Source organism: Oncorhynchus masou, chromosome 6, assembly GCF_036934945.1.
Source record: "Oncorhynchus masou masou isolate Uvic2021 chromosome 6, UVic_Omas_1.1, whole genome shotgun sequence".
In the NCBI taxonomy this organism is placed as follows: domain Eukaryota; kingdom Metazoa; phylum Chordata; class Actinopteri; order Salmoniformes; family Salmonidae; genus Oncorhynchus; species Oncorhynchus masou.
Genome location: NC_088217.1, coordinates 39,960,676 through 39,986,493, shown reverse-complemented (window position 1 = coordinate 39,986,493; position 25,818 = coordinate 39,960,676). Strand labels below are relative to the sequence as shown.

At 40.8% G+C, this 25,818-nt stretch overlaps 1 protein-coding gene across 12 annotated transcripts in view; it reads left to right on the top strand.

Annotated features, from left to right (window-relative positions):
• LOC135542052 (complement decay-accelerating factor-like) overlaps window positions 1-25,818 on the top strand; it is a 41,476-nt gene that overhangs the window by 1,085 nt on the left and 14,573 nt on the right. For 2 of the 12 annotated variants that reach the window (XM_064968672.1, XM_064968662.1), the window contains 9 exons: window positions 793-863; window positions 1,068-1,253; window positions 1,510-1,593; window positions 1,761-1,844; window positions 2,012-2,095; window positions 2,263-2,346; window positions 11,766-11,849; window positions 11,923-11,973; window positions 12,062-12,103. In XM_064968672.1, coding sequence (XP_064824744.1) covers window positions 793-863; window positions 1,068-1,253; window positions 1,510-1,593; window positions 1,761-1,844; window positions 2,012-2,095; window positions 2,263-2,346; window positions 11,766-11,849; window positions 11,923-11,973; window positions 12,062-12,103 — 770 coding nt within the window. The other 10 variants (XM_064968665.1, XM_064968666.1, XM_064968667.1 and 7 more) reach the window with 10 other exon arrangements.

The following is a 25,818-nucleotide window of genomic DNA, read 5'->3' as shown; positions in this document are numbered from 1 at the left end:
TATGTTAAGGCAATTTTGATAACCAAATGTGATAAAGAAGCATGTTCCTACCCTTAAAATTGCTGAAAAACTGTTTTAAAATCACAATTGGCCTCATGGTGAAATCCCTGAGCAGTTTCCTTCCTCTCCAGTGACTAAGTTAGGAAGGGTGCCTATTTTTGTTGTGACTGTGTGTATTGATACACAATTCAAAGTTTTACTAATCGACCAATAGGAGCCCTTCTTTGTGGTCTTTATTGTTGAATCTGTGCTTGAAATTCACTGCTCGACTGAGGGACCTTACAGATATTTGAATGTGTGGGGTAGTCATTTAAAAATCATGTTAAACACTGTTATTGCACACAGAGTGAGTCCATGCAACTTATGTAACTTGTTAAGCACATTTTTATTCCTGAACTTATTTAGGCTTGCCATAACAAAAGGGTTACATGCTTATTGTCTCAAGACTTTTCAGCGTTTAATTAATTTACAAACATTTCTAAAAACATAATTCCAACTTGACATTATGGGGTATTGTGTGTAGATCAGTGACACAAAATCTAAATGTAATCCATTTTAAATTCAGGCTGTAGCACAACAAAAATTGGAAAAGGTCAAGGGGTGTGAATACTTTCTGAAGGCACTGTACTGTAGAATTGCATTCATTCCTATGGAGGACTGCTCCTACTGGGGAGTGCAAATATGGCCGACCGTAGGCTTCAAAACCTCTCAATAGCCAATAGATGGCATAAGCAATCCAGGGTTTATATACATCATTGACCACCTCTCACATGCTCTCTCCCCCTCTTCTAGTTATCAACTTATGGGCCCAAGTTACAGGCAGTGTTATGCCATAGGTTGGAGTGGAAGACCAAGATGTAAAGGTAAATCTCCCATATTTGCCATTGACACACTTGGACATATATGCATGACTCCCTGTCAAAGCTTGATTCCCTGTCAAAGCATGACTCCCTGTCAAAGCATGACGCCTTGTCAAAATAAAGGTTAAATAAAATAAAAAATAAGGCATTGAACTTGTTTGAATAAAGACCACAAATATAATGCAACCATGTATGTATCTTCCTCAGTGGTAACTTGTGATAAACCTCCTGAGATAATGCATGGCACGATCATAGAGAAGCCTGGCGAAGAGTTACCAGAGTATGGTGGCGTCATACAATACTCCTGTAATGAAGGTTACACCCTCATTGGAAACAAATCAATTGAGTGCATTGAAGATGGTGAATACAACTCATTACCTCCTGAATGCAAAGGTATAGATTCCATTTTATGTTTGATCAATTATCTGCCAGCTGTTATGGGTTATATGCTTTACAGAGGATACATTATATATTATTGTTGTAGATCCGCCTTCACCCTACATCTAGACACTGCAGGCATGTGTCAGACTATGATAAGGAACATTGTCATTGATCTTCCTTCTGTAAATCCCTGTCAGTGTCATATGTAACAGTGGTTTACACTTGAAGGTGCCATACTGAATAATAATTGTACATTTCTATTTCATAGATGTCAATGACATTCTTTTGAAACCAACAACTATATCAACATCATCAATAACAACAACATCGACTGTTCTACCCACAATACGAGGTAGAGGAAATCCAAGTAAATCTATCCCAGTGTAATCAAGTGCTTGATAATTCATTGAATTTGGTATTTGCAGTTTCAGGGAGTAACAGTGGTGTACACTAATTAAAAATGAAAGCACTGTATGAAGGTGCAATACTGAATAATCATTGTACATTTCTATTTCATAGATGTCAATGGCATTCTTTTGAAACCAACAACTATATCAACATCATCAATAACAACAACATCGACTGTTCTACCCACAATAAAAGGTAGAGGAAATCCAAGTAAATCTATCCCAGTGTAATCAAGGGCTTGATAATTCATTGAATTTGGTATTTGAGGTTTCAGGGAGTAATAGTGGTGTACACCAATTAAAAATGAAAGCACTGCATGAAGGTGCAATACTGAATAATCATTGTACATTTCTATTTCATAGATGTCAATGACATTCTTTTGAAACCAACAACTATATCAACATCATCAATAACAACAACATCGACTGTTCCACCCACAATAAAAGGTAGAGGAAATCCAAGTAAATCTATCCCAGTGTAATCAAGGGCTTGATAATTCATTGAATTTGGTATTTGAGGTTTCAGGGAGTAATAGTGGTGTACACCAATTAAAAATGAAAGCACTGCATGAAGGTGCAATACTGAATAATCATTGTACATTTCTATTTCATAGATGTCAATGACATTCTTTTGAAACCAACAACTATATCAACATCATCAATAACAACAACATCGACTGTTCCACCCACAATACGAGGTAGAGGAAATCCAAGTAAATCTATCCCAGTATAATCAAGGGCTTGTTTATTAATTTAATTTGAAATTTGCAGTTTCAGGGAGGAATAATGGCATTGGGGAACATGACACCAATGCAGCTACTGGTGAGTTAAGTTGATTCAAGTGGTTATTATTAGATTATAATTTTGTAGTATATTTTTCTAGCTCATATTTGAACAAATAATACTGAATCTCTCTTTCAGAGAATGCAGCAGTTGTGGGAAGTGGGATCGGCACTGTCATAGGTAAGAATTCCATAATATGTTCTAACTAAACTGGATACTTTGTTTTATACTGTACTGGAGAAACATTCCCTTCTGTAGCCCATCAGGAATTTCCTCCACATTACTTGATTTGTTACACTAGTAAGCCTATTAAAGTGCCTACTTTCACATTTTACCATGTTTATCACATTTGTGTTACACTTTCTCTTCACCATTTGAAGATCATACAGTGGACTCATGATTGATACCTTGTCTTTTGCAGTTTCATTTATTGTTATTGTGCTGATCACACGGTATTGTAAGAGGAAAGGGTGAGAACCTACATTTAATAATTTATCTTTTTAGAAAATAGTCCATGATTAAGCACGATTTCACCTACAACTAAATCACAGATTATATTTTCCTCTTACTAACAATACTGTATGTGCATTAACCACAGCTTCTGGCAACTGACTTACACCGTCATTAAATCAAAATATTATTTGGATAAACGAGCTATACGGTTGGCCAATTAATTGACCTAAACAATATTTGTTAACAAAACTTTATTTACATAACCCATCAACTAACATTCAGTCTGGCCATGGGCATTTATACTGTATTTATGTATTCCCTACAGTATCTGTGATTTGCATGATCAAACTTTTTGCTGGTTACTTTTCCCTGTTTTGGCCAAAAAATTACATTTTTCCTGCAGTTTGTTGAAAAATCAAGGAAGTAAGGAAATCCTTTGCAAAGGCACTCTGGGACAGATATTGGCTTTGAAAAATAGAATAGAGTATTTTGTTCTAAACGGAGGTGGGGTAGTAGGCTAGGCTATACACAGTGCTGAGCTGACCAGCTTTCTAACTGCCTACCACACTGGAACACACAAACTACCCAACTAAAACACTGCTAAAATACTGAGATTGGCATGCAGAATATATTTCTTTACTGCACTATTATATGTAAACATGGTAATCCTGACAAACTGTCATTGTTTGAAAATGATACATAGTTCGTACCAGTTTGGAGAAGACCGAAGTCGAGCAGAGGAATTATTACAATTTCAAAATAACTATGTTGAATGCCTACCCAAGGTACCTACAGTTCATACATATCATTATATTAAAACCATTATTCAAAAATATGTTAGTCTCAGTTAGTCTTTGAGCTTGAGTAATCTAAATAGTGACACTATTGTTAAAACTGCTCCGCTGAGTCAATGCTTCGTCTAAAATGTCTCATTTCTTTCCAGGGCTAGGACTGCACCTATCTGCTAGTCTGCATCTGTAGCCTTGAAAAGTAGTGCCAGCGGATTGTTCCTCTTTTATTAAATTGTTTCTGAAAGTCAGTTCAGTTCAGCGAAAATGTTTTAACCCAATGTTTGAAAACCGGTATTGAAATATATATTTTCTCTATGTATATACAACACTGAAATATACGTAATTGTCTTTTCAACTGCCTTATTTGACTACAGGCTGCTAGCTTGCTCTGTTGTGTGGGCAGAAGCCCCTGTAATGAGATTAGTGCACTAAACAAAATGTATGATTGAGGAAATTCCCAGGCTGATAATCACTGACCATTTCTAAATGTGTGCTTACTGATCGTGGCTCACAGGAAAATAACAGTAAGAGACCATTTCCTGGACCCAGGTTAAGCCTACAGCACTGTATTCCTTTTCAAGTAGGCTTAATCTGGGTCCAGGAAACCAGCTCTTCATGTTATTTTCCTGCAGTCCCAAATGTCACAAAATAACGTCAATCTTATTTACTTAGAGGTTTTGTACTTAGATTTTATAGTGTGTATTGTGTGATTTAAGAGATCAAATAATTTTCATGATAACTGCCTTTTCTCATTCTTTGAGACATGTGTAAATATGTGTAACGAATGTCGTCGGGAGAAAGAGAGGAGGACCAAAGCGCAGCGTGGTAAATGTTCATAATTTTAATTAAAGAAAGCACTGAACACTGAATCAATACAAAAATAATAGAACGAACGAAACGAAACAGTCCTTTCTGGTGACATACACACGTAACACAAAGACAGAAAATAAACACCCACAAAACACAGGTGGAAAAAGGCTATCTAAGTATGATTCTCAATCAGAGACAACTAACAACACCTGCCTCTGATTGAGAACCATACTAGGCCGAACACAGAAACCAAACATAGAAAAACAAACAGACTTCCCACCCCAACTCACGCCCTGACCATATAAACAAAGACAAAACAAAGGAACTAAGGTCAGAACATGACAATATGAAAGTATGTACATTGTCTAATAATCATGGTTGGGTAGGTAAATGTGATCTGCTACAGTTACTATACTATATCCCAGAAATGCTCCTTTGCACAAAAAGCTTATTTCTCTCCAATGTTGTGCATAAATTAGGTTACATCTAGGGTTGCCAACTTTTTTACTACAAAATAAGGGACAGAAGGTGGCGTGCCAGTGCACAGTGCCACGGCGGTATGGGTATGGTGTCGTGTGAATGAATATACACTGTATATTCATATTCTTATTCAATTGGAAAGGCAAAACATTTCTATATTCCATTTAGCCTATAGATTTACTAAAACTGTATCATTATGTAAACTTGTATGAATAAACCTCTAAATAAATTATCAAAGAAATCACAATTTGTACCTTTACAGCAACAACAAAAAAACTTTTCAAATGCAAAAGAGTAAAGAGGGGCATGAGTCACTCACCAAGTCTACATATTTTTTGCTGCTCTTGACTGATTCAAGCAGTCCTTTCTCCTCTTGCATAGCCAGAGAGAAGTTATTACATGACAAGTCACAGTTCCCAAAAACGGTTGTGCTATTTTCGCAAGTGCTTTTGTTAAATCATCCCACGTTTGGCGAAGTTCGCTGTCTTTGTTAGGAAGAAATAGTCTTCACACAGTTCACAACGAGCCAGGCGGCCCAAACTGCTGCATATACCCTGACTCTGTTGTACAGAACGCAAGAGAAGTGACACAATTTCCCTAGTTAAAAGAAATTCATGTTAGCAGGCAATATTAAATAAATATGCAGGTTTAAAAATGTATACTTGTGTATTGATTTTAAGAAAGGCGTTGATGTTTGTGGTTAGGTACACATTGGTGCAACAACAGTGCTTTTTCGCAAATGTGCTTGTTAAATATCCCGTTTGGCAAAGCAGGCTATGATTCAATGATAAATTAACAGGCACCGCATTGATTATATGCAACGCAGGACAAGCTAGATAAACTAGTAATATCATCAACCATGTGTAGTTAACTAGTGATTATGCTAATATTGATTATTTTTAATGCTAGCTAGCACCTTACCTTGGCTCCTTGCTGCACTCGCATAACAAGTAGTCAGCCTGCCACTCCTCGTGGAGTGCAATGTAATCGGCCATGTTCGGTGTCCAAAAATGCCGATTACGATTGTTATGAAAACTTAAAATCGGGCCTAATTAATCGGCCATTCCGATTAATCGGTCGACCTCTAGTCTGCGCATGCTCTGAGGATGCGGCTCGGGATGCCGTCTAGGCCGGCAGCCTTGCGAGGTTTAACACGTTTAAATGTTTTACTCACTTTGGCCAAGGAAAAGGAGAGCCCACAGGCTGTGGTACCGGGCCATGTCAGTGGCACTGTATTGTCCTCAAAGTGAGCAAAGAAGTTGTTTAATTTGTCTGGGAGCAAGAGATCGGTGTCCGCAACGGGGCTGGTTTTCTTTTTGTAATCCGTGATTGACTGTAGACACTGTCACATACGTTTGAGCCGTTGAATTGCAACTCTACTTTGTCTCTATACTGATTGCTTAATTGCCTTGCGGAGAGAATAGCTGCACTGTTTGTATTCAGTCGTGTTTCCGGTCGCCTTGCCATGATTAACAGCGGTGGTTTGCGCTTTCAGTTTCGCGCAAATGCTGCCATCAATCCACGGTTTCTGGTTAGGAAAGGTTTTAATGTTCACAGAGTGAACGACATCTCCGATGCACTTGCTAACTAACTCGTTCACCGAGTCAGCGTATACGACAATGTTATTGTCTGAGGCTATCTGGAACATATCCCAGTCCACGTGATCGAAGCAATCTTGAAGCGTGGAATCCGATTGGTCAGACTAGTGTTGTATTGACCTGAGCACGGGCATTTTCTGTTTTAGTTTCTGTCTATAGGCTGGGAGCAACAAAATGGAGTCATGGTCAGATTTGCCGAAGGCAGGGTGGGCGAGGGCTTTGTTTGCGTCGCGGAAGTTCGAGTAGCAATGATCCAGAAAGCTACCAGCTCTTGTCGCGCATTTGATATGCTGATAGAATAAAGGAAGTATGGTTCTTAGGTTAGTTTTCTTAAAATCCCCAGCTGCAATAAATGCAGCCTCAGGATGTATGGTTTCCAGTTTACATAGATTCCAGTGAAGTTCTTTCAGGGCCTACCAGGGATCTCCTTGGGGGGGGAATACACGGCTGTGACTATAATCGAAGAGAATTCCCTGGAAGATAATGCGGTCAGCATTTGATTGTAAGGAATTCTAGGTTGGGTGAACAAAAGGACTTGAGTTCCTGTATGTTGTTGTGATTACACCATGAGTCGTTAATCATAAGGCATACACCCTTCTTCTTACCATAGAGATATTTGTTTCTGTCGGCTCGACGCGTGAAGAATCCGGGTGGCTGTACTGACTCTGACAACATATCCCGAGTGATCCATGTTTCAGTGAAACAGAGCTTCTCTGATGTCTCTCTGGAAGGCAACTCATGCCCTAATTTTGTCCACCTTGTTATCTAGAGATTGTACATTGGCAAGTTATATTCTCGGAAGCGGTGGATGGTGTGCTCGCCTTCTGAGTCTGACCAGTAGGCCGCTCTGTCTGCCTCTCCTGCGGCGACAGCGGTGTTTTGGGTCGGCCTCTGGGATAAGAACGCATGTCCAGGGTGGAGGTCCGAACAAAGGATCCGCTTCGGGAAAGACATATTCCTGGTCATAATGATGGTAAGTTGACGAGATGGAGAGGGGTGTGGGGGAGGTTGACCTCAGGTCTCCCCACTGGAAGCCCGAAGTAGGGGGAGCGTGAGAATCTATCAAATAGTGCACCTTTAACTTTGTACAGTACTAATGCAATTAGTAAAATCAGTCACACTACGAAATGCTACCAAATAAACCACAATTCATTCATAATACTGTAAATATATAGTTTCACTGACATCTTGTTGCATTTTTTTCTGGTTTGTGCGAAATCGTTAAGAATAATATAAAACCAGTCTGCACACCACCAAGGTGAATTGGTTTAGTCTTGACTCTTGGTTGACACTGTTGAGGGATGGATAATGTATTGATGCCCGAGTGCCAAATCAACACAAATTTGTTTCTATTTGTCTTTGTTACTTCTTTTTGTATATATTTTTATATTTATATAGTTTTAAATGTTAGGATAATTTATTTTTGTTGTTCCAAATGTCAGAATAAAATTTACAGTTGTGCAGAATGGTGCTTTTTCTGTATGGGGGTGGCTGAAGGGTGGGTTCGCCCAGGGAGCCATACCAGCTCGAACCGCCACTGCTGTCAGGGATATTTCTTCTGTAGACAATCTACTTACCATGGCAACGGTGCTGTTTTGGAGATCTCCACCAGTTTAGGGGAGGATACGCCCTAGATTTCTCCAACTGTGGAAAAAAATCACAGTTATTCCTATGCAGGAAATGGAACATACGACATCGTTATCGTTTAATAGAAGTCTGTATACTTGTTCCCATGCCCTTATTTTGAATTATACCAGAACCATACCAATGTAGTCTTATGTTCATGCATGAGCAAATGATAAGGAGGACTGTGCGCTCGGATGCTGAAGTGGAAGCAGGAGTCCGTGCTCGAGTCCCTTGAGTTGATGTCCTCTGGACACGCCGCCACCGTATACGATCATTGTCCAGCCAACACATGAACGAACTACCATCAATAAATGAGTTTTTTGTTTAGTTTTTAAAGCGTTTGAGGTTCTTCATGTAATGAAAAGCTTTATATAAAATACATTTATTATCATTATTATTATTAATGACCATTGTAATATGTGAAATATATAACATAGAGCATATGGGGATTTTAACAAAACCTACCCAAATCCCTGACCTCTATCTATCCTGTGCAGTTTCAAGCGCATGGAGCGCAATAAGACACGTTGACAGATCAAGTGCATAATTTATCTTCAGTTGAGCCAACCGAAACTCAAACTTGTCCACAGGTCACAAGGCAGGGGAGGATGGAAACTATTCAGTGATGTGGTCAGTTAACTCATAGCTTTCTCCACTTCAGTCAAAATTACATGAACTCAATTTCCCCTTCTATGTATTCTCAACTAGGCCTGCTTCAGAAACATATCATAATCATTATTTATTCAGGATTAATTATAATAGTATATTATTAGGCTATTATGGCGTAGCTCTGGGTTACTCTGCGCGTGGTGTAACGAGCGTCACAATTTAACACTGCCAAAAGTCAGCCACCATATCTTCTTAATGTGATTTATAACATTAACCTAACCTTAACCAGTATGCTAACCCTATTCCTAATCATACACTTAAATTAAGACCAAAAAGCACATTTTTGTCTTATTTTTATTTTTTTACGATATGGTTGTGGTAACTACGTGAAACCCAGTTTTAGGTGAAGCGCTACAGTGTTGCTATGGTTGCTGGAAAGTGAAAATATCTTCAAGCGACAGTTGAAGTCGTCCATGGACTGGTTGCTACTGATTAAACAGCCAGCTAGATAGTGCCAACAAGATCAGAGAGAACTTGTTAGATCGAGAGACCGACTTGTCTTCACACAAAATCAACTTTCAAAAGGACAGCTACTATAATGTTTTATTCAAATGCATGGACTAAGTGCTTGATATGCCTTATCTTTTTAACAAGTGGAAATGGTGAGTACGTTTCTAGTCATGGTAACTTTGCTGTACAGTAACCGTTTGCTAGCTAACGTTTATAAAAGTTTTAGCTTAATGTTTTGTTTACAAATAGACACTTTGCTAATTTGAGCTGGCCAACGTAACTCTCATTGTGTGTGGAGTTGACATATTCTACTATATCATGTCCTCACAGCCGAGTGTCCCAAACCTCAAGTAGAGGGAAATGTTGTTCTAACGAATGATGCGCTATTAATGAACGATTTTCCTGAGGGGGAGGAAGCCACTTTTGAGTGTGTCAACGGCTACTTGAAAGAGCAAGGATCTGAAAGAATCACCTGCACGAGTGGAAAGTGGAGCACGCTCAAATTAACCTGCAAAAGTATGCGGCAAAATACTAGCATTTTCTCTCAGTTTTTCTGTGAAGTGCGATTTTTATTGCGTGTTTACTGTTGTTTGATTTATTTACTGTTGTTTGTTGTTGACGTTAACTTGGCTCGATGATTATTCATTTCAGAGAAGGACTGTGGTGCCCCCAGGAAGATACCACATTTGACATATGAGTTTAAGGAAGGCACACTTTTTGGTGCATCAGCAAGAGCAATCTGTGATAAAGGGTGAGTATGCTTCATCCTGTATCTAATGTATCATCAGAGTATGTTAGAATTATTTTGCCAAAAGATTCAAAGCCAGACAACCACCTCCAATAATGTATGTATAAACTAGATGGCTGATAAGAGGTGCTGTGTTGACACCACCGTGCCTCCATCTTGGCACTCCCCCACCGCTGTAAGACATATTTTGGAAGCTATAGAAATTAATTTATTAAAGATGAACTGAAACATTTTTAGTATGTTAAGGCAATTTTGATAACCAAATGTGATAAAGAAGCATGTTCCTACCCTTAAAACTGCTGAAAAACTGTTTTAAAATCACAATTGGCCTCATGGTGAAATCCCTGAGCAGTTTCCTTCCTCTCCCGTGACTAAGTTAGGAAGGGTGCCTGTATTTTTGTTGTGACTGTGTGTATTGATGCACAATTCAAAGTTTTACTAATCGACCAATAGGAGCCCTTCTTTGTGGTCTTTGTTGTTGAATCTGTGCTTGAAATTCACTGCTCGACTGAGGGACCTTACAGATATTTGAATGTGTGGGGTAGTCATTTAAAAATCATGTTAAACACTGTTATTGCACACAGAGTGAGTCCATGTAACTTATGTGACTTGTTAAGCACATTTTTAGTCCTGAACTTATTTAGGCTTGCCATAACAAAAGGGTTGCATGCTTATTGTCTCAAGACATTTCAGCTTTTAATTAATTTACAAACATTTCTAAAAACATAATTCCAACTTGACATTATGGGGTATTGTGTGTAGATCAGTGACACAAAATCTCAATGTAATCCATTTTAAATTCAGGCTGTAGCACAACAAAAAATGGAAAAGGTCAAGGGGTGTGAATACTTTCTGAAGGCACTGTACTGTAGAATTGCATTCATTCCTATGGAGGACTGCTCCTACTGGGGAGTGCAAATATGGCCGCCGTAGCCTTCAAAACCTCTCAATAGCCAATAGATGGCATAAGCAATCCAGGGTTTATATACATCATTGACCACCTCTCACATGCTCTCTCCCCCTCTTCTAGTTATCAACTTATGGGCACAAGTTACAGGCAGTGTTATGCCACAGGTTGGAGTGGAAGACCCAGATGTAAAGGTAAATCTCCCATATTTGCCATTGACACACTTGGACATCTATGCATGACTCCCTGTCAAAGCATGACTCCTTGTCAAAATAAAGGTTAAATAAAATGAAAGTAAGGCATTGAACTTGTTTGAATGAAGACCACAAATATAATGCACCCATGTATGTGTCTTCCTCAGTGGTAACTTGTGATAAACCTCCTGAGATAATGAATGGCACGATCATAGAGAAGCCTGGCGAAGAGTTACCAGAGTATGGTGGCGTCATACAATACTCCTGTAATGAAGGTTACACCCTCATTGGAAACAAATCAATTGAGTGCATTGAAGATGGTGAATACAACTCATTACCTCCTGAATGTAAAGGTATGGATTCCCTTTATGTTTGATCAATTATCTGCCAACTGTTATGGGTTATATGCTTTACAGAGGATACATTATATATTATTGTTGTAGATCCGCCTTCACCCTACATCTAGACACTGCAGGCATGTGTCAGACTATGATAAGGAACATTGTCATTGATCTTCCTTCTGTAAATCCCTGTCAGTGTCATATGTAACAGTGGTGTACACTTGAAGGTGCCATACGGAATAATCATTGTACATTTCTATTTCATAGATGTCAATGGCATTCTTTTGAAACCAACAACTAAATCAACATCATCAATAACAACAACATCAACTGTTCCACCCACAATAAAAGGTAGAGGAAATCCAAGTAAATCTATCCCAGTATAATCAAGGGCTTGATTATTCATTTAATTTGATATTTGCAGTTTCAGGGAGGAATAATGGCGTTGGGGAACATGACATCAATGCAGCTACTGGTGACTTAAGTTGATTCAATTGATTATTATTTTGTAGTATATTTTTCTAGCTCATATTTGAACAAATAATACTGAATCTCTCTTTCAGAGATTGCAGCAGTTGTGGGAAGTGGGATCGGCACTGTCATAAGTAAGAATTCCATCATTTGAAACAATCACAAGTGAGAGGGGGGATATTTGTTTCTAATACACTTTTTGAAGAAGTAGCTGTTGAGTTCAAAGATATGTTCTAACTAAACTGGATACTTTGTTTTATACTGTACTGGAGAAACATTCCCTTCTGTAGCCCATCAGGAATTTCCTCCACATTACTTGATTTGTTAAACTCGTAAGCCTAGTTAAACTGCCTACTTTCACATTTTACCATGTTTATCAGATTTGTGTTACACTTTCTCTTCACCATTTGAAGATCATACAGTGGACTCATGATTGATACCTTGTCTTTAGCAGTTACACTTATTGTTCTGATCACACAGTATTGTAAGAGGAAAGGGTGAGAACCTACATTTAATAATTTATCTTTTTCGAAAATAGTCCATGATTAAGCACGATTTCACTTACAACTAGATGAAAGATTATATTTTCCTCTTACTAACTATACTGTATGTGCATTAACCACAGCTTCTGGCTTTAAATCAAACAAATATTTGGATAAACGAGCAATACGGTTGGCCAATTAATTGACCTAAACAATATTTGATAACAAAACTTTATTTACATAACCCATCAACTAACTTTCAGTCTGGCCATGGGCATTTATACTGTATTTATGTATTCCCTACAGTATCTGTGATTTGCATGATCAAACTTTTTGCTGGTTACTTTTCCCTGTTTTGGCCAAAAAATTACATTTTTCCTGCATTGTGTTGAAAAATCAAGGAAGTAAGGAAATCCTTTGCAAAGGCACTCTGGGACAGATATTGGCTTTGAAAAATAGAATAGAGTATGTTGTTCTAAAGGGAGGTGGGGTAGTAGGCTAGACTATACGGTTTGTGTTAGTCTTTGAGCTTGAGTAATCTAAATAGTGACACTATTGTTAAAACTGCTCCGCTGAGTCAATGCTTCGTCTACAATGTCTCATTTCTTTCCAGGGCTAGGACTGCACCTATCTGCTAGTCTGCGTCTGTAGCCTTGAAAAGTAGTGCCAGCGGATTGTTCCTCTGACCATTCCCTAGTTGGACAGAGACATTTAATTTACATTGCCCTTTTGTATGTGGCAATACTGAATGGAAGTTATAATTTCACTTTTTATTAAGTTGTTTTTGAAAGTCAGTTCAGCGGAAATGTTTTAACCCAATGTTTGAAAACCGGTATTGAAATATTTTTTTCTCTATTTATATACAAAACTGAAATATAGATAATTGTCTTTTCAACTGCCATATTTGACTACAGGTTGCTAGCTTGCTCTGTTTTGTGGGCAGAAGCCCCTGTAATGAGATTAGTGCACTAAACAAAATGTATGATTGAGGAAATTCCCAGGCTGATAATCACTGACCATTTCTAAATGTGTGCTTACTGATCGTGGCTCACAGGAAAATAACAGTAAGAGACCATTTCCTGGACCCAGGTTAAGCCTACAGCACTGTATTCCTTTTCAAGTAGGCTTAATCTGGGTCCAGGAAACCAGCTCTTCATGTTATTTTCCGGCAGACCCAAATGTCACAAAATAATGTCAATCCTATTTACTTAGAGGTTTTGTACTTTGATTTTCTAGTGTGTATTGTGTGATTTAAGAGATCAAATTATTTTTATGATAACTGCCTTTTCTCCTTCTTTGAGACACATTTGTGTAAAAATGAAAGTATGTACATTGTCTAATAATCATGGTTGGGTAGGTTCATTTGTAAATGTAATCTGCTACAGTTACTATACTATATCCCAGAAATGTTCCATATCCACAAAAAGCTTATTTCTCTCAAATGTTGTGCATAAATAAGTTTACATTTAGGGTTGCCAACTTTTTCACTACCAAATAAGGGACAAAAGGTGGCGTGCCAGTCAGTGCACAGTGCCACGGCGGTATGGGTATGGCGTCGTGTGAACACAGTGATACAGTGTATATTCATATTCTTATTCAATTGGAAAGGCAAAACATTTCTATATTCCATTTTGCCTATAGCTTTACTAAAACTGTATCATTATGTAAACTTATATGAATAAACCTCTAAATAAATTATCAAAGAAATCACAATTTGTACCTTTACAGCAAAAAAAACCTTTTCAAATGCAAAAGAGGAAAGAGGGGCATGAGTCACTCACCAAGTCTACATATATTTTGCTGCTCGTGACTGATTCAAGCCGTCCTTTCTCCTCTTGCATAGCCAGAGAGAAGTCATTACATGACAAGTCACAGTTCCCAGATATTTGAAGTTCATTTTTGATCAGCTCTGTGCTACATCGGTTTCTTGAGTCTGACCATTTAATGGTCATCAGACAGACAATCCTCTCTACAAAGACATTTGAGTCTGGCACACTGAGGACAATTGAGACAATCCTGAACATGTTGATCAAGTTGGCTTTCCCTAGGTTTTTGAAAACTGCCACCTTCTTTGCACTGGTGGTTTTTCTGGTATCCTGTCTGGTATTCTGTATTTCCTCCCGGCTAGCACAAAACTCTTCATAGAGTTGGTCCATACTGACTGTATTACATGTTCTGGTGAGAAATCAAACCACTTGTCAATGTATGTAATGACAGTGTCATAGAACTTCAAAGTCCTGTTGCTGCTTGGACCTTTGTGCTGACAATTGTTTGTCCATCAGCTGCTTGGTCTACTGAGAAAAAAACTGTCCTGTTTCAGCTGAAGCATCTTACATTTTGAACTTTTGGACTTCCTCGTAAACATCTGTGATGCAGAGCGTCGTTTCCTCCAGCTTTTTTTACGAGTTGGTCAAAAACACACCCACTTTGTGGAAAAAGCACAGTTAAATCTCAGCATCTTCTGTTTTTTCTTTATACTTGAAAATACTATTCAGTGCCACAGGACAGGTCTCCCTAAGGGACCTGAAGTATGATGTAAGAGCTGGCCAGCTTTGCTGGAGACGATCGACAGCTGGATGAAGAACCATCATGTGCAAACATGTCACAGAATTTCACGCCACTCGGTGTCAACAAAGACACAAAAAAATGCATGCAGTTCCTCTCTTCGGGAAGCGGATACAGATAATTGGCTGTAAAACAATTGTCTCAATATCCACTGACCGCAGGCGTGCTTGCAGGCATTATGAGCTATGTGAGCTGGGCAATTAGCTTTCAGAATGTGATTGTTGGCTCTGTTCATTAACTGGTAAACGGAGGTGTTTTCCAATTATATCAGTTTCCGCAGTAGACGTCACGAAGAATGCACCAATATTGCTAGCACCTTTAGCTAGCGTTACCTTGTGCATTTCTGTGGAAGCATGCTGAGTTAGGTCATTCTCCTCTTCGTGGCCTATGCCCTCCCAGGACCACCGATGGCTGCGCACCTGCCCAGTCATGTGAAATCCATAGATTAGGGCCTAATGAATTGATTTAAATAGACTGATTTCCTTCTATGAAATGTAACTCAGTAAAGTATTTGAAATTGTTGCATGTTTTTGTTCAGTATAGTTACCTGTCCTAAACAGTAACTTAACTTTTGATTTACCCAAACTCAGTAACGTAAATCTGATTACCTTCCCTTTAAGAGGCATAGGTTAGCATGAATCTTGTTCTGGAAGCAGCTCTGCAGAGTGGTCACTATCTGGCACAGCCACAAAGTCATACAATCTGATAATTTTAAACCTAACTAACCTTAATCACACTAACATTAATGCCTTACCCTAACCTTAAATTAAAGCACATTTTTGTTTTCACAACATAGCCAATTTCGACTTTGCAACTTGCGTATCTAGCAGAATTCGCTCAGTTCTGCCTCAAGGACGACTCATCCCAATAAACATCAACATGCTCAAATGGCATTAGAAGAAGATAAAAATGAATATTACCAGTTGAATGACATGCATTGCAGCTGGCCATAAATAGCTGGCAATAAATGGATGGTGCATTTTACTTTATGGGTTGGTTACGTAGGCTTCTACTACAGATAATAATATGATTAGGCTATATCTTTACATAAAACAAAAAACAGTGTCAGATTTCCAATTAATGCTATACCCCTTGATCTTAATGAATAGGACTTGGAAGTATGGAAATATAGATTAGCCAAACTGCTTTACATGAGCATAACCCAAAATGTAAGGACTAGCCTACTCTGTTGTTTATGATTATGTTGTCATGGAGGGCTGATTGGGCTCATTGCTTCGAGTTCAAAAATAAATGCTGCCTTTGGAATGGCATGCTTTGAGCACTACCAAAAAGTCCTATTTGCATTTGAAAAATGTATGCCATATTCTGCATTTGCTGTAGGCCTATTTGTTTTTACATTTTTGTTGATGACACTTTGATATATTGATAATTTGCAGCTGTTTTAAGTCTATCAATAGTGTACGAGTTTTAGCATAAGTCCGTTTGGCCTAGACATAATTTTAATTAGCATGAATTAGATTGAGCAATAAAAGTCCTACTCGTGGCCTGTTCCTGCTCTTTTCCCCCGAACCATCAAATGCGTTTGGTATCATAGTGATCTTTGAATAAACTTAAACATGTACCTTTTTTCAATGGTGATTTGAATGTCATTGAGAAGGTGTCAAATGAACTGCTGAAAGGTGAATTTGTCTCCCAGTGTCTGTTGGAAAGCAGACTGAACCAGTTTTACTTAAGTGCCTTATTGCAAACAGGATGCATGTTTCCTTCTTTTCATTCTGTCATTTAGGCTAGTATTGTGGAGTAACTACAATGTTGATCCATCCTAAATGTTCTCCTATTACAGCCTTTAAACTCTTTAACTGTTTTAAAGTCACCATTGGCCTTATGGTGAAATCCCAGAGTGGCAAATGAATAAGGAAGGATGCCTATATCTTTGTAGTGACTGGGTGTATTGATACACCAAAGTGTAATTAATAACTTCACTATGCTCATAGGGATATTCAATCATAGCCACGGGAAGAAGGGGTGCTGAAGGTCCCTGATAAATATATTATATTCCCCCCCACAAAATGTGTGAACTAGTCCTTTATTGCTCCTGTTTTAGCAGAGAAACAAGGGCAGTGAATACTTTCCGAGAGCACTGTAGGTCACTGTCATTGCCAAATGTCGAAACTCAATAGATACATTCACAACTATGCTTACTGGGAATAACAAGGCCATTATCTCAACGTGCTAAAACAGCTCTTTGACCTGTGCTTACACTGCACCGTTGTGCGTCCATCCACAGTCTCAAAGCCTTGAACTGTTGCTTTTAGGATTAGAGGTCCCAGGATGAGGCTGCTGGTGTCTCTTTCTGTAGCTCAAAATGTGTACTCTTCCCTCTCACCTTGATGAAGACTGGTCATACAGTATGTGCAGGCTTTCTTGACAGCATTTATAAGGCTAGACGCAAGAGGAGATCTAAGGGTACAGATAAACCTGCAACACAACAATAAGGCATCAAGAGACAGTGACAACTATGGCCATGGGTCTTTACTGATAGACCACCACAGATATATTTTTTCATGAAGAAAGATAATTTCATAATATAAAATGAAAATGTTTTGTCACATGCGCCGAATACAACAGGTTTACCATGAAATGCTTACTTACAAGCCCTTAACCAACAATGCAGTTTTTTTAGAGTACGTAAGTAAATATTTGCTAAAAAACAAATAATAATAATAAGGCTATATACAGGGGGTACTGGTTAGTTGAGGTAATTGAGATAATATGTACATGTAGGTAGGAGTAAAGTGACTATGCATAGATAATAACAGCGAGTAGCAGTAGTGTTAAAAAAAGGGGTCATTGCAAATAGTCCAGGTAGCCATTTGATCAACTGTTTAGCAGTCTTATGGCTTGGGGGTAGAAACTGTTAAGGAGCCTTTTGGACCTAGAATGCTACCACACTGTAAGTGCCCAGAGAGAACAGTCTATGACTTGGGTGGCTGGAGTCTGACAATTTTTAGGGCCTTCCTCGGACACCGCCTGGTTTAGAAGTCCTGGATGGCAGAAAGCTTGGTCCCAGTGATGTACTGGGCCGTAAGCACTACCAATGTTCCCTCAAAAAGGGGAGGCAGGGTAGCCTAGTGGTTAGAGCATTAGGCTAGTAACCGGAAGGTTACAAGTTCAAATCCCTTACCTTACAAGGTAAAAATCTGTTTTTCTGCCCCTGAACAGGTAGGGGCAGAACTTGTTTTTTTATTTAACCAGGTAGGCCAGTTGAGAACAACACTGTTCCTAGGCCGTCATTGAAAATAAGATTTTGTTCTTTACTGACTTGCCTAGTTAAATAAAGGTAAAAATAAATAAATAATTGTCACTGAACAAATTTCACATTTGCTGAGCGCAAACTTGAACATTGTGAAAATTCTGTGAAACTTCAATGTAGGCCAACATTACATGAGACTTTTGCAGAAAAAAATATGCAGTGCTTGACATTAACCTGTTTATGCACTTGTCCTTCAAAAAGGAGATGACTGAAAATGTTGCATTGTTTGATTTTTATTTGACCTTTATTTAACCAGGTAGGCCAGTTGAGAACAAGTTCTCATTTACAACTGCAACCTGGCCAAGATAAAGCAGTGCGACAAAAACAACACAGAGTTACAGATAAACAAGCAAACAGTCAATAACACAGTAGAAAAATATATGTACAGTGTGTTCAAATGTAGAAGAGTATGGAGGTATGCAATAAATAGGCCATAGAGGCGAAATAATTACAATTTAGCATTAACACTGGAGTGATAGATGTGCAGATGATGTGCAAGTAGAGATACTGGGGTGCAAATGCGCAAGAAGATAAATAACATTATGGGGATGAGGTAGTTGGGTGTGCTATTTACAGATTAGCTGTGTACAGGTACAGTGATCGGTAAGCTGCTCTGACAGCTGATGCTTAAAGTTAGAGGGGGAGATATAAGACTCCAGCTTCAGTGATTTTTGCAATTCATTGTAGTCATTGGTAGCAGAGAACTGTAAGGAAAGGCGGCCAAAGGAAATGTTGGCTTTGAGGATGACCAGTGAAATATACCTGCTGGAGGGTGGGCGTTGCTATGGTGACCAGTGAGCTGTGATAAGGTGGGGCTTTACCAAGCAAAGACTTATAGATGACTTGGAGCCAGTGGGTTTGGTGATGAATCTGTAGCGAGGGCCAGCCAACGAGAGCATACAGTTCACAGTAGTGGGTAGTATATGGGGCTTTGGTGACAAAACGGATGGCACTGTGATAGACTATATCCAGTTTGCTGAGTAGAGTGTTGGAGGCTATTTTGTAAATGACATCGCCAAAGTCAAGGATCGGTAGGATAGTCAGTTCTACGAGGGTATGTTTGGCAGCATGAGTGAAGGAGGCTTTGTTGTGAAATAGGAAGCCAATTCTAGATTTCATTTTGGATTGGAGATGCTTAATGTGAGTCTGGAAGGAGAGTTTACAGTCTAACCAGACACTTAGAATATGTGGACAACTACAAATACCCAAGTCAGAACCGTCCAGAGTAGTGATGCTAGTCGGGCAGGAGGGTGCAGGCAGCAATCGGTTGAAGAGCATGCATTTAGTTTTACTAGCATTTAAAAGCAGTTGGAGGCCACGGAAGGAGTGTTGTATGGCATTGAAGCTCGTTTGGAGGTTTGATAACACAGTGTCCAAAGAAGGGCCAGATGTATACAGAATGGTGTCGTCTGCGTAGAGTTGGATCAGAGAATTACCAGCAGCAAGAGTGACATCATTGATGTATACAGAGGAAAGAGTCAGCCCGAGAATTGAACCCTAGAGACTGCCAGAGGTCTGGACAACAGGCCCTCCGATTTGACACACTGAACTCCGTCTTAGAAGTAGTTGGTGAACCAGGCGTGGCAGTCATTTGAGAAACCAGGGCTATTGAGTCTGCCGATAAGAATGCGGTGATTGACAAAAGGCTTGGCCAGGTCGATGAAAACGGCTGCACAGTACTGTCTTTTCGATGGCGGTTATGATATCGTTTAGGACCTTGAACGTGGCTAAGGTGCACCCATGACCAGCTCGGAAACCAGATTGCATAGTGGAGAAGGTACGGTGGGTTTCGAAATGGCGGTGATCTGTTTGTTAACTTGGCTTTTGAAGATTTTAGAAAGCCAGGGCAGGATGGATATAGGTGTATAACAGTTTGGGTCAAGTGTGTCACCCCCTTTGAAGAGGGGGATGACTGCGGCAGCTTTCCAATCTTTGGGAATCTCAGACAATATGACAGAGAGGTTGAACAGTCTAGTATTAGGGGTTGCAACAATTTTGGCGGATCATTTTAGAATTAGACGGTCCAGATTGTCTAGCCCAGCTGATTTGTAGGGATCCAGATTTTGCAGCTCTTTCAGGATATCAGCTGTCTGGATTTGGGTGAAGGAGAAGTGGGGGTGGGGGGGGGAGTTGCTGCAGGGAGTGCAGAGCTGATGGCCGGGGTAGAGGTAGCCAGGTGGAAAGCATGGCCAGCCGTAGAAAAATGCTTATTGAAATTATCGATTATCGTAGATTTATCGGTGGTGACAATGTTTCCTAGCCTCAGTGCAGTGGGCAGCTGGGGGAGGTGCTCTTATTCTCCATTGACTTTATAGTGTCCCCAAACGTTTTGGAATTAGTTCTACAGGATGCGAATTTCTGTTTGAAAAAGCTGGCCTTAGCTTTCCTAACTGACTGTATATTGGTTTCTGACTTCCCTGAAAAGTTGCATATCACGGGGGCTATTCGATGCTAATGCAGAATGCCACAGGATGTTTTTGTGCTGATCAAGGGCAGTCAAGTCTGGGGTGAACCAGGGGCTATATCTGTTCTTAGTTCTGCATTTTTTGAATGGAACATGCTTATTTAAGATGGTGAGGAAAGCCCTTTTAAAGAGCAACCAGGCATCCTCTACTGACAGGATGAGGTCAATATCCTTCCAGGATACCTGGGCCAGGTCGATTAGAAAGGCCTGCTCACTGAAGTGTTTTAGGGAGTGTTTGACAGTGATGAGGGGTGGTCGTTTGACCGCGGACCCATTACGGACACAGGTAATGAGGCAGTGATCACTGAGATCCTGGTTGAAGACAGCAGGGGTGTATTTAGAGGGCAAGTTGGTCAGGATGATGTCTAAGAGGGTGCCCATGGTTATGGATTTAGGATTGTACCTGGTAGGTTCCTTGATAATTTGTGTGAGATTGAGGGTATCTAGCTTAGATTGTATTAAGGCCGGGGTGTTAAGCATATCACACTTTAGGTCACCTAACAGTATGAGCTCTGAAGATAGATGGGGGGCGGTCAATTCTCATATGGTGTTCAGGGCACAGCTGGGGGCTGAGGGGGGTCTATATCAAGCGGCAACGGTGAGAGACTTGTTTCAGGAAAGGTGGATTTTTTAAAGTAGAAGCTTGAATTATTTGGGCTCAGACCTGGATAGTATGACAGAACTCTGCAGGCTATCTCTGCAGTAGATTGCAACTACGCCCACTTTGGCAGTTCCAACTTGTTGGAAAATGTTGTAGTTGGGGATGGAAATTTCAGGATTTTTGATGGCCTTCCTAAGCCAAGATTCAGACACGGCTAGGACATCTGGGTGCTAGAGCACTGAATAAAACAAACTTAGGGAGGAGGCTTCTAATGTTAACATGCATGAAACCAAAGCTTTTACGGTTTCAGAAGTCAACAAATGAGAGTGCCTGGGGAATGGAAGTGGTGCTGGGGGCTGCAGGGCCTGGGTTATCCTCTAAATCACCAGAGGAGGAGGAGGATAAGGGTATGGCTAAAGGCTATAAGAACTGGTCGTCAAGTGCGTTCGGAACAGAGAGTAAAAGGAGAAGATTTCTGGGTGTGGAAGAATATATTCAAGGCATAATGTACAGTCAAGGGAATCGTAGAATGTGAGTACAGTGGAGGTACATTGAGTGATGATGAGAGAGGTTTTGGCTCTAGAGGCACCAGTTGAGCCAGGTGAGGTCACCACATGTGTAGGGGTTGGAACAAAAGGGCTATCGAAGGCATATTGGGCAGGGCTGGGGGCTCTACAGTGAAATAAGACAATCACTAACCAAAACAGCAATAGACAAGGCATATTGACATTAGGGAGAGGCATGTGTAGCTGAGTGATCATAGGGTCCAATGAGTAGCAATAGATGAGTCAGGGAGCCGATTCAGTAGTTGCTACAACGCTAGGTGAGTTGGAGACAAGGCGATTCAGACAGCTAGCGGGCCGGGGCAAGCAAATGGGCCTCCGGTGACGTCGCAACAGAAGAGCCTGTTTAAACCACATCGGACAATTACTTCGGCAGACCAGTCGTGATGGATTGGCGGGGCCCCGTGTCGCCATTAAAGGGTCCAGGTCAATTGGCAAAAGAGGTATTGTAGAACAAGAATTGGCTGGTGGACCTCTTCAGCTAGCCGGGAGGTGGGCCTAGCTCGAGGCTAGCTCAAGGCGGGTGCTTGTGTCGGGACAGAGACGTTAGCCAGGAGTAGCCACTCGGATTGCGGCTAGCTAGCTGCGATGATCCGGTGTAAAGGTTCAGAGCTTGCGGTAGAAATCCGGAGATGTGCTATGGGTTGATATCACTCTGTGCAGACTGGCAGGTATTGACCGAGCTGAGGCTTGCTGGTGTCCGAGGTAATGGTGAAGACCGCTAGGAGTGGCTAACTGACTACTAGCTAGTATCTAGTTAGCTGGCTAGCTTCTGATGAGGGTTCCGGTTCTAAAGTATAAAAATAGCAGATCCGTACCACATTGGGTGATGCGGGTTGCAGGAGAGTATATTCAGTCCGTAGATGGAAACTGAGATTAAAATATATACGAACAATATACGAAAAAAACTATATTTACATGGGACAAGACGGGACAGGACAAAACACACGTCTGACTGCTACGCGATCTTGGAATGGCGTATGCTCTTTACCTGACTAGCTTTTCAAAGAGGGCTAGGAAGCAAGAATTCACCCATTGTCGACTAGAAATTAGCTATAACTGGGCTAATAACTCACTAACTAGCAAAGAACATGAACAGATGTGCACAGGTGGCTACATTCAGCTCTCGTTTTGATCTGGCAGCAGCTCATGCTGTAAATATAGTCCAGTTCAAAGTAAATGACACAGATCCATATACTGCAATGACTATTTGCATATAGGTCTACTGCAGCTCTGACTGGTTATATCGCACCGGTCTGTGTAGAGTCAATGCACGAGAATTCCACTCTAATGCGCTCTGCCTAGAAGAAAATCTCTTGCACAGCTGTCTTTTATAATGTCTTGTATAGTTTGTTTTGTTTCGGTATGTTACATTGAAAGTGGCTAATATTGAGTTGATTCGAGAATAATTACCAGAGTAGAGCGAAACGTTAATAGTGTTAACGGGAAAACTCTAGAAAGTTCAGTGAAGTTCAATCTCTTGCTTCTCCGAGGGGCTGATATTTCTTCTGCGAGACAGTGTGCAGCTCCCCTCGGGAACATTGCGCACTACCCTCTGTAGCGCCTTGCAGTCGGATGCCGAGCAGTTGCCATTCCAAACAGGGATGCTCTCGATGGTGCAGCTGTAGAACTTTTTGAGGATCGGAGGACCCATGCCAAATCACTGTAGATGTGTCCATATTTTGAAAGCGGAAGACGTCCATAAGAATTTGCATAGTGCGGCTGTCCTCTCTCGGAATGCCAAAGTCATTCAGGGAGCCCTGCATTTTGCCATCTAGAAAGCAGCAGGTGAAAAACCAGTCCACATCACACCGAAAAACTAATTAAAACAGGCGAGGAAAAAGAACGACTTTGAGATTGTTGGGAAAGAGGTATGTGGGTGTTCCAAATAACTCAACCGTGGCTGGAAATGAAGGGTTATTGAATGGGCTTGTACTTTTTGCAGTTGCCATGGCAAGTAATTTGTTCACAAATATGAACAACCCTTGGCGGCTTGGCTAGTTACAGAAACCGCAATATAAATGGAGTCAAGAGTGTAGATTTGTCAGCCCACTCTGTAGTCCAGTCATCTAGAACACAAGGCTTACCGTTGGGAACCTACAAGTGTTGATAGTGCTTTCTCCTCCATTCATATTAAATTATGAAAAGTGCTTAATTGGTGGTTGTGCGTAGCTTTTTTAATACATTTCTTCCAAAGAATAATTGCATATGGGAAATGTCCGCCCCACTGCAATGAACATTTTTTACATCTGGCTTCTGTAAGAATATACACTGCTCAAAAAAATAAAGGGAACACTTAAACAACACAATGTAACTCTAAGTCAATCACACTTCTGTGAAATCAAACTGTCCACTTAGGAAGCAACACTGATTGACAATAAATTTCACATGCTGTTGTGCAAATGGAATAGATAACAGGTGGAAATTATAGGCAATTAGCAAGACACCCCCAATAAAGGAGTGGTTCTGCAGGTGATAACCACAGACCACTTCTCAGTCCCTACGCTTCCTGACTGATGTTTTGGTCACTTTTGAATGCTGGCGGTGCTTTCACTCTAGTGGTAGCATGAGACGGAGTCTACAACCCACACAAGTGGCTCAGGTAGTGCAGCTCATCCAGGATGGCACATCAATGCGAGCTGTCGCAAGAAGGTTTGCTGTGTCTGTCAGCGTAGTGTCCAGAGCATGGAGGCACTACCAGGAGACAGACCAGTCCATCAGGAAACGTGGAGGAGGCCGTAGGAGGGCAACAACCCAGCAGCAGGACTGCTACCTCCGCCTTTGTGCAAGGAGGAGCACGAGGAGCACTGCCAGAGCCCTGCAAAATGACCTCCAGCAGGCCACAAATGTGCATGTGTCTGCTCAAACGGTCAGAAATAGACTCCATGAGGGTGGTATGAGGGCCCGACGTCCACAGGTGGGGGTTGTGCTTACAGCCCAACACCGTGCAGAGATCACCAAGATTGGCAAATTCGCCACTGGCGCCCTGTGCTCTTCACAGATGAAAGCAGGTTCACACTGAGTACATGTGACAGACGTGACAGTCTGGAGACGCCGTGGAGAACGTTCTGCTGCCTGCAACATCCTCCAGCATGACCGAGTTTGGCGGTGGGTCAGTCATGGTGTGGGGTGGCATTTCTTTGGGGGGCCGCACAGACCTCCATGTGCTCACCAGAGGTAGCCTGACTGCCATTAGTTACCGAGATGAGATCCTTAGACCCCTTGTGAGACCAAATGCTGGTGCGGTTGGCCCTGGGTTCCTCCTAATGCAAGACAATGCTAGACCTTGTGGCTGGAGTGTGTCAGAAGTTCCTGCAAGAGGAAGGCATTGATGCTATGGACTGGCCCGCCCGTTCCCCAGACCTGAATCCAATTGAGCACATCTGGAACATCATGTCTCGCTCCATCCACCAACGCCACGTTGCACCACAGACTGTCCAGGAGTTGGTGGATGCTTTAGTCCAGGTCTGGGAGGAGATCCCTCAGGAGACCATCCACCACCTCATCAGGAGCATGCCCAGGCATTGTAGGGAGGTCATACAGGCACGTGGAGGCCACACACACTACTGAGCCTCATTTTGACTTGTTTTTAAGGACATTACATCAAAGTTGGATCAGCCTGTAGTGTGGTTTTCCACTTTAATTTTGAGTGTGACTCCAAATCCAGACCTCCATGGGTTGATACATTTGATTTCCATCGATAATTGTTGTGTGATTTTGTTGTCAGCACATTCAACTATGTAAAGAAAACAGTATTTAATAAGAATATTTCATTCATTCAGATCTAGGATGTGTTATTTTAGTGTTCCCTTTATTTTTTTGAGCAGTATAGTTAACTAGCCCTGTAGTAGGCTATTCCCACACTGTATCTGTAAGCTGTAGGCTAGAGCAGTCACGCCA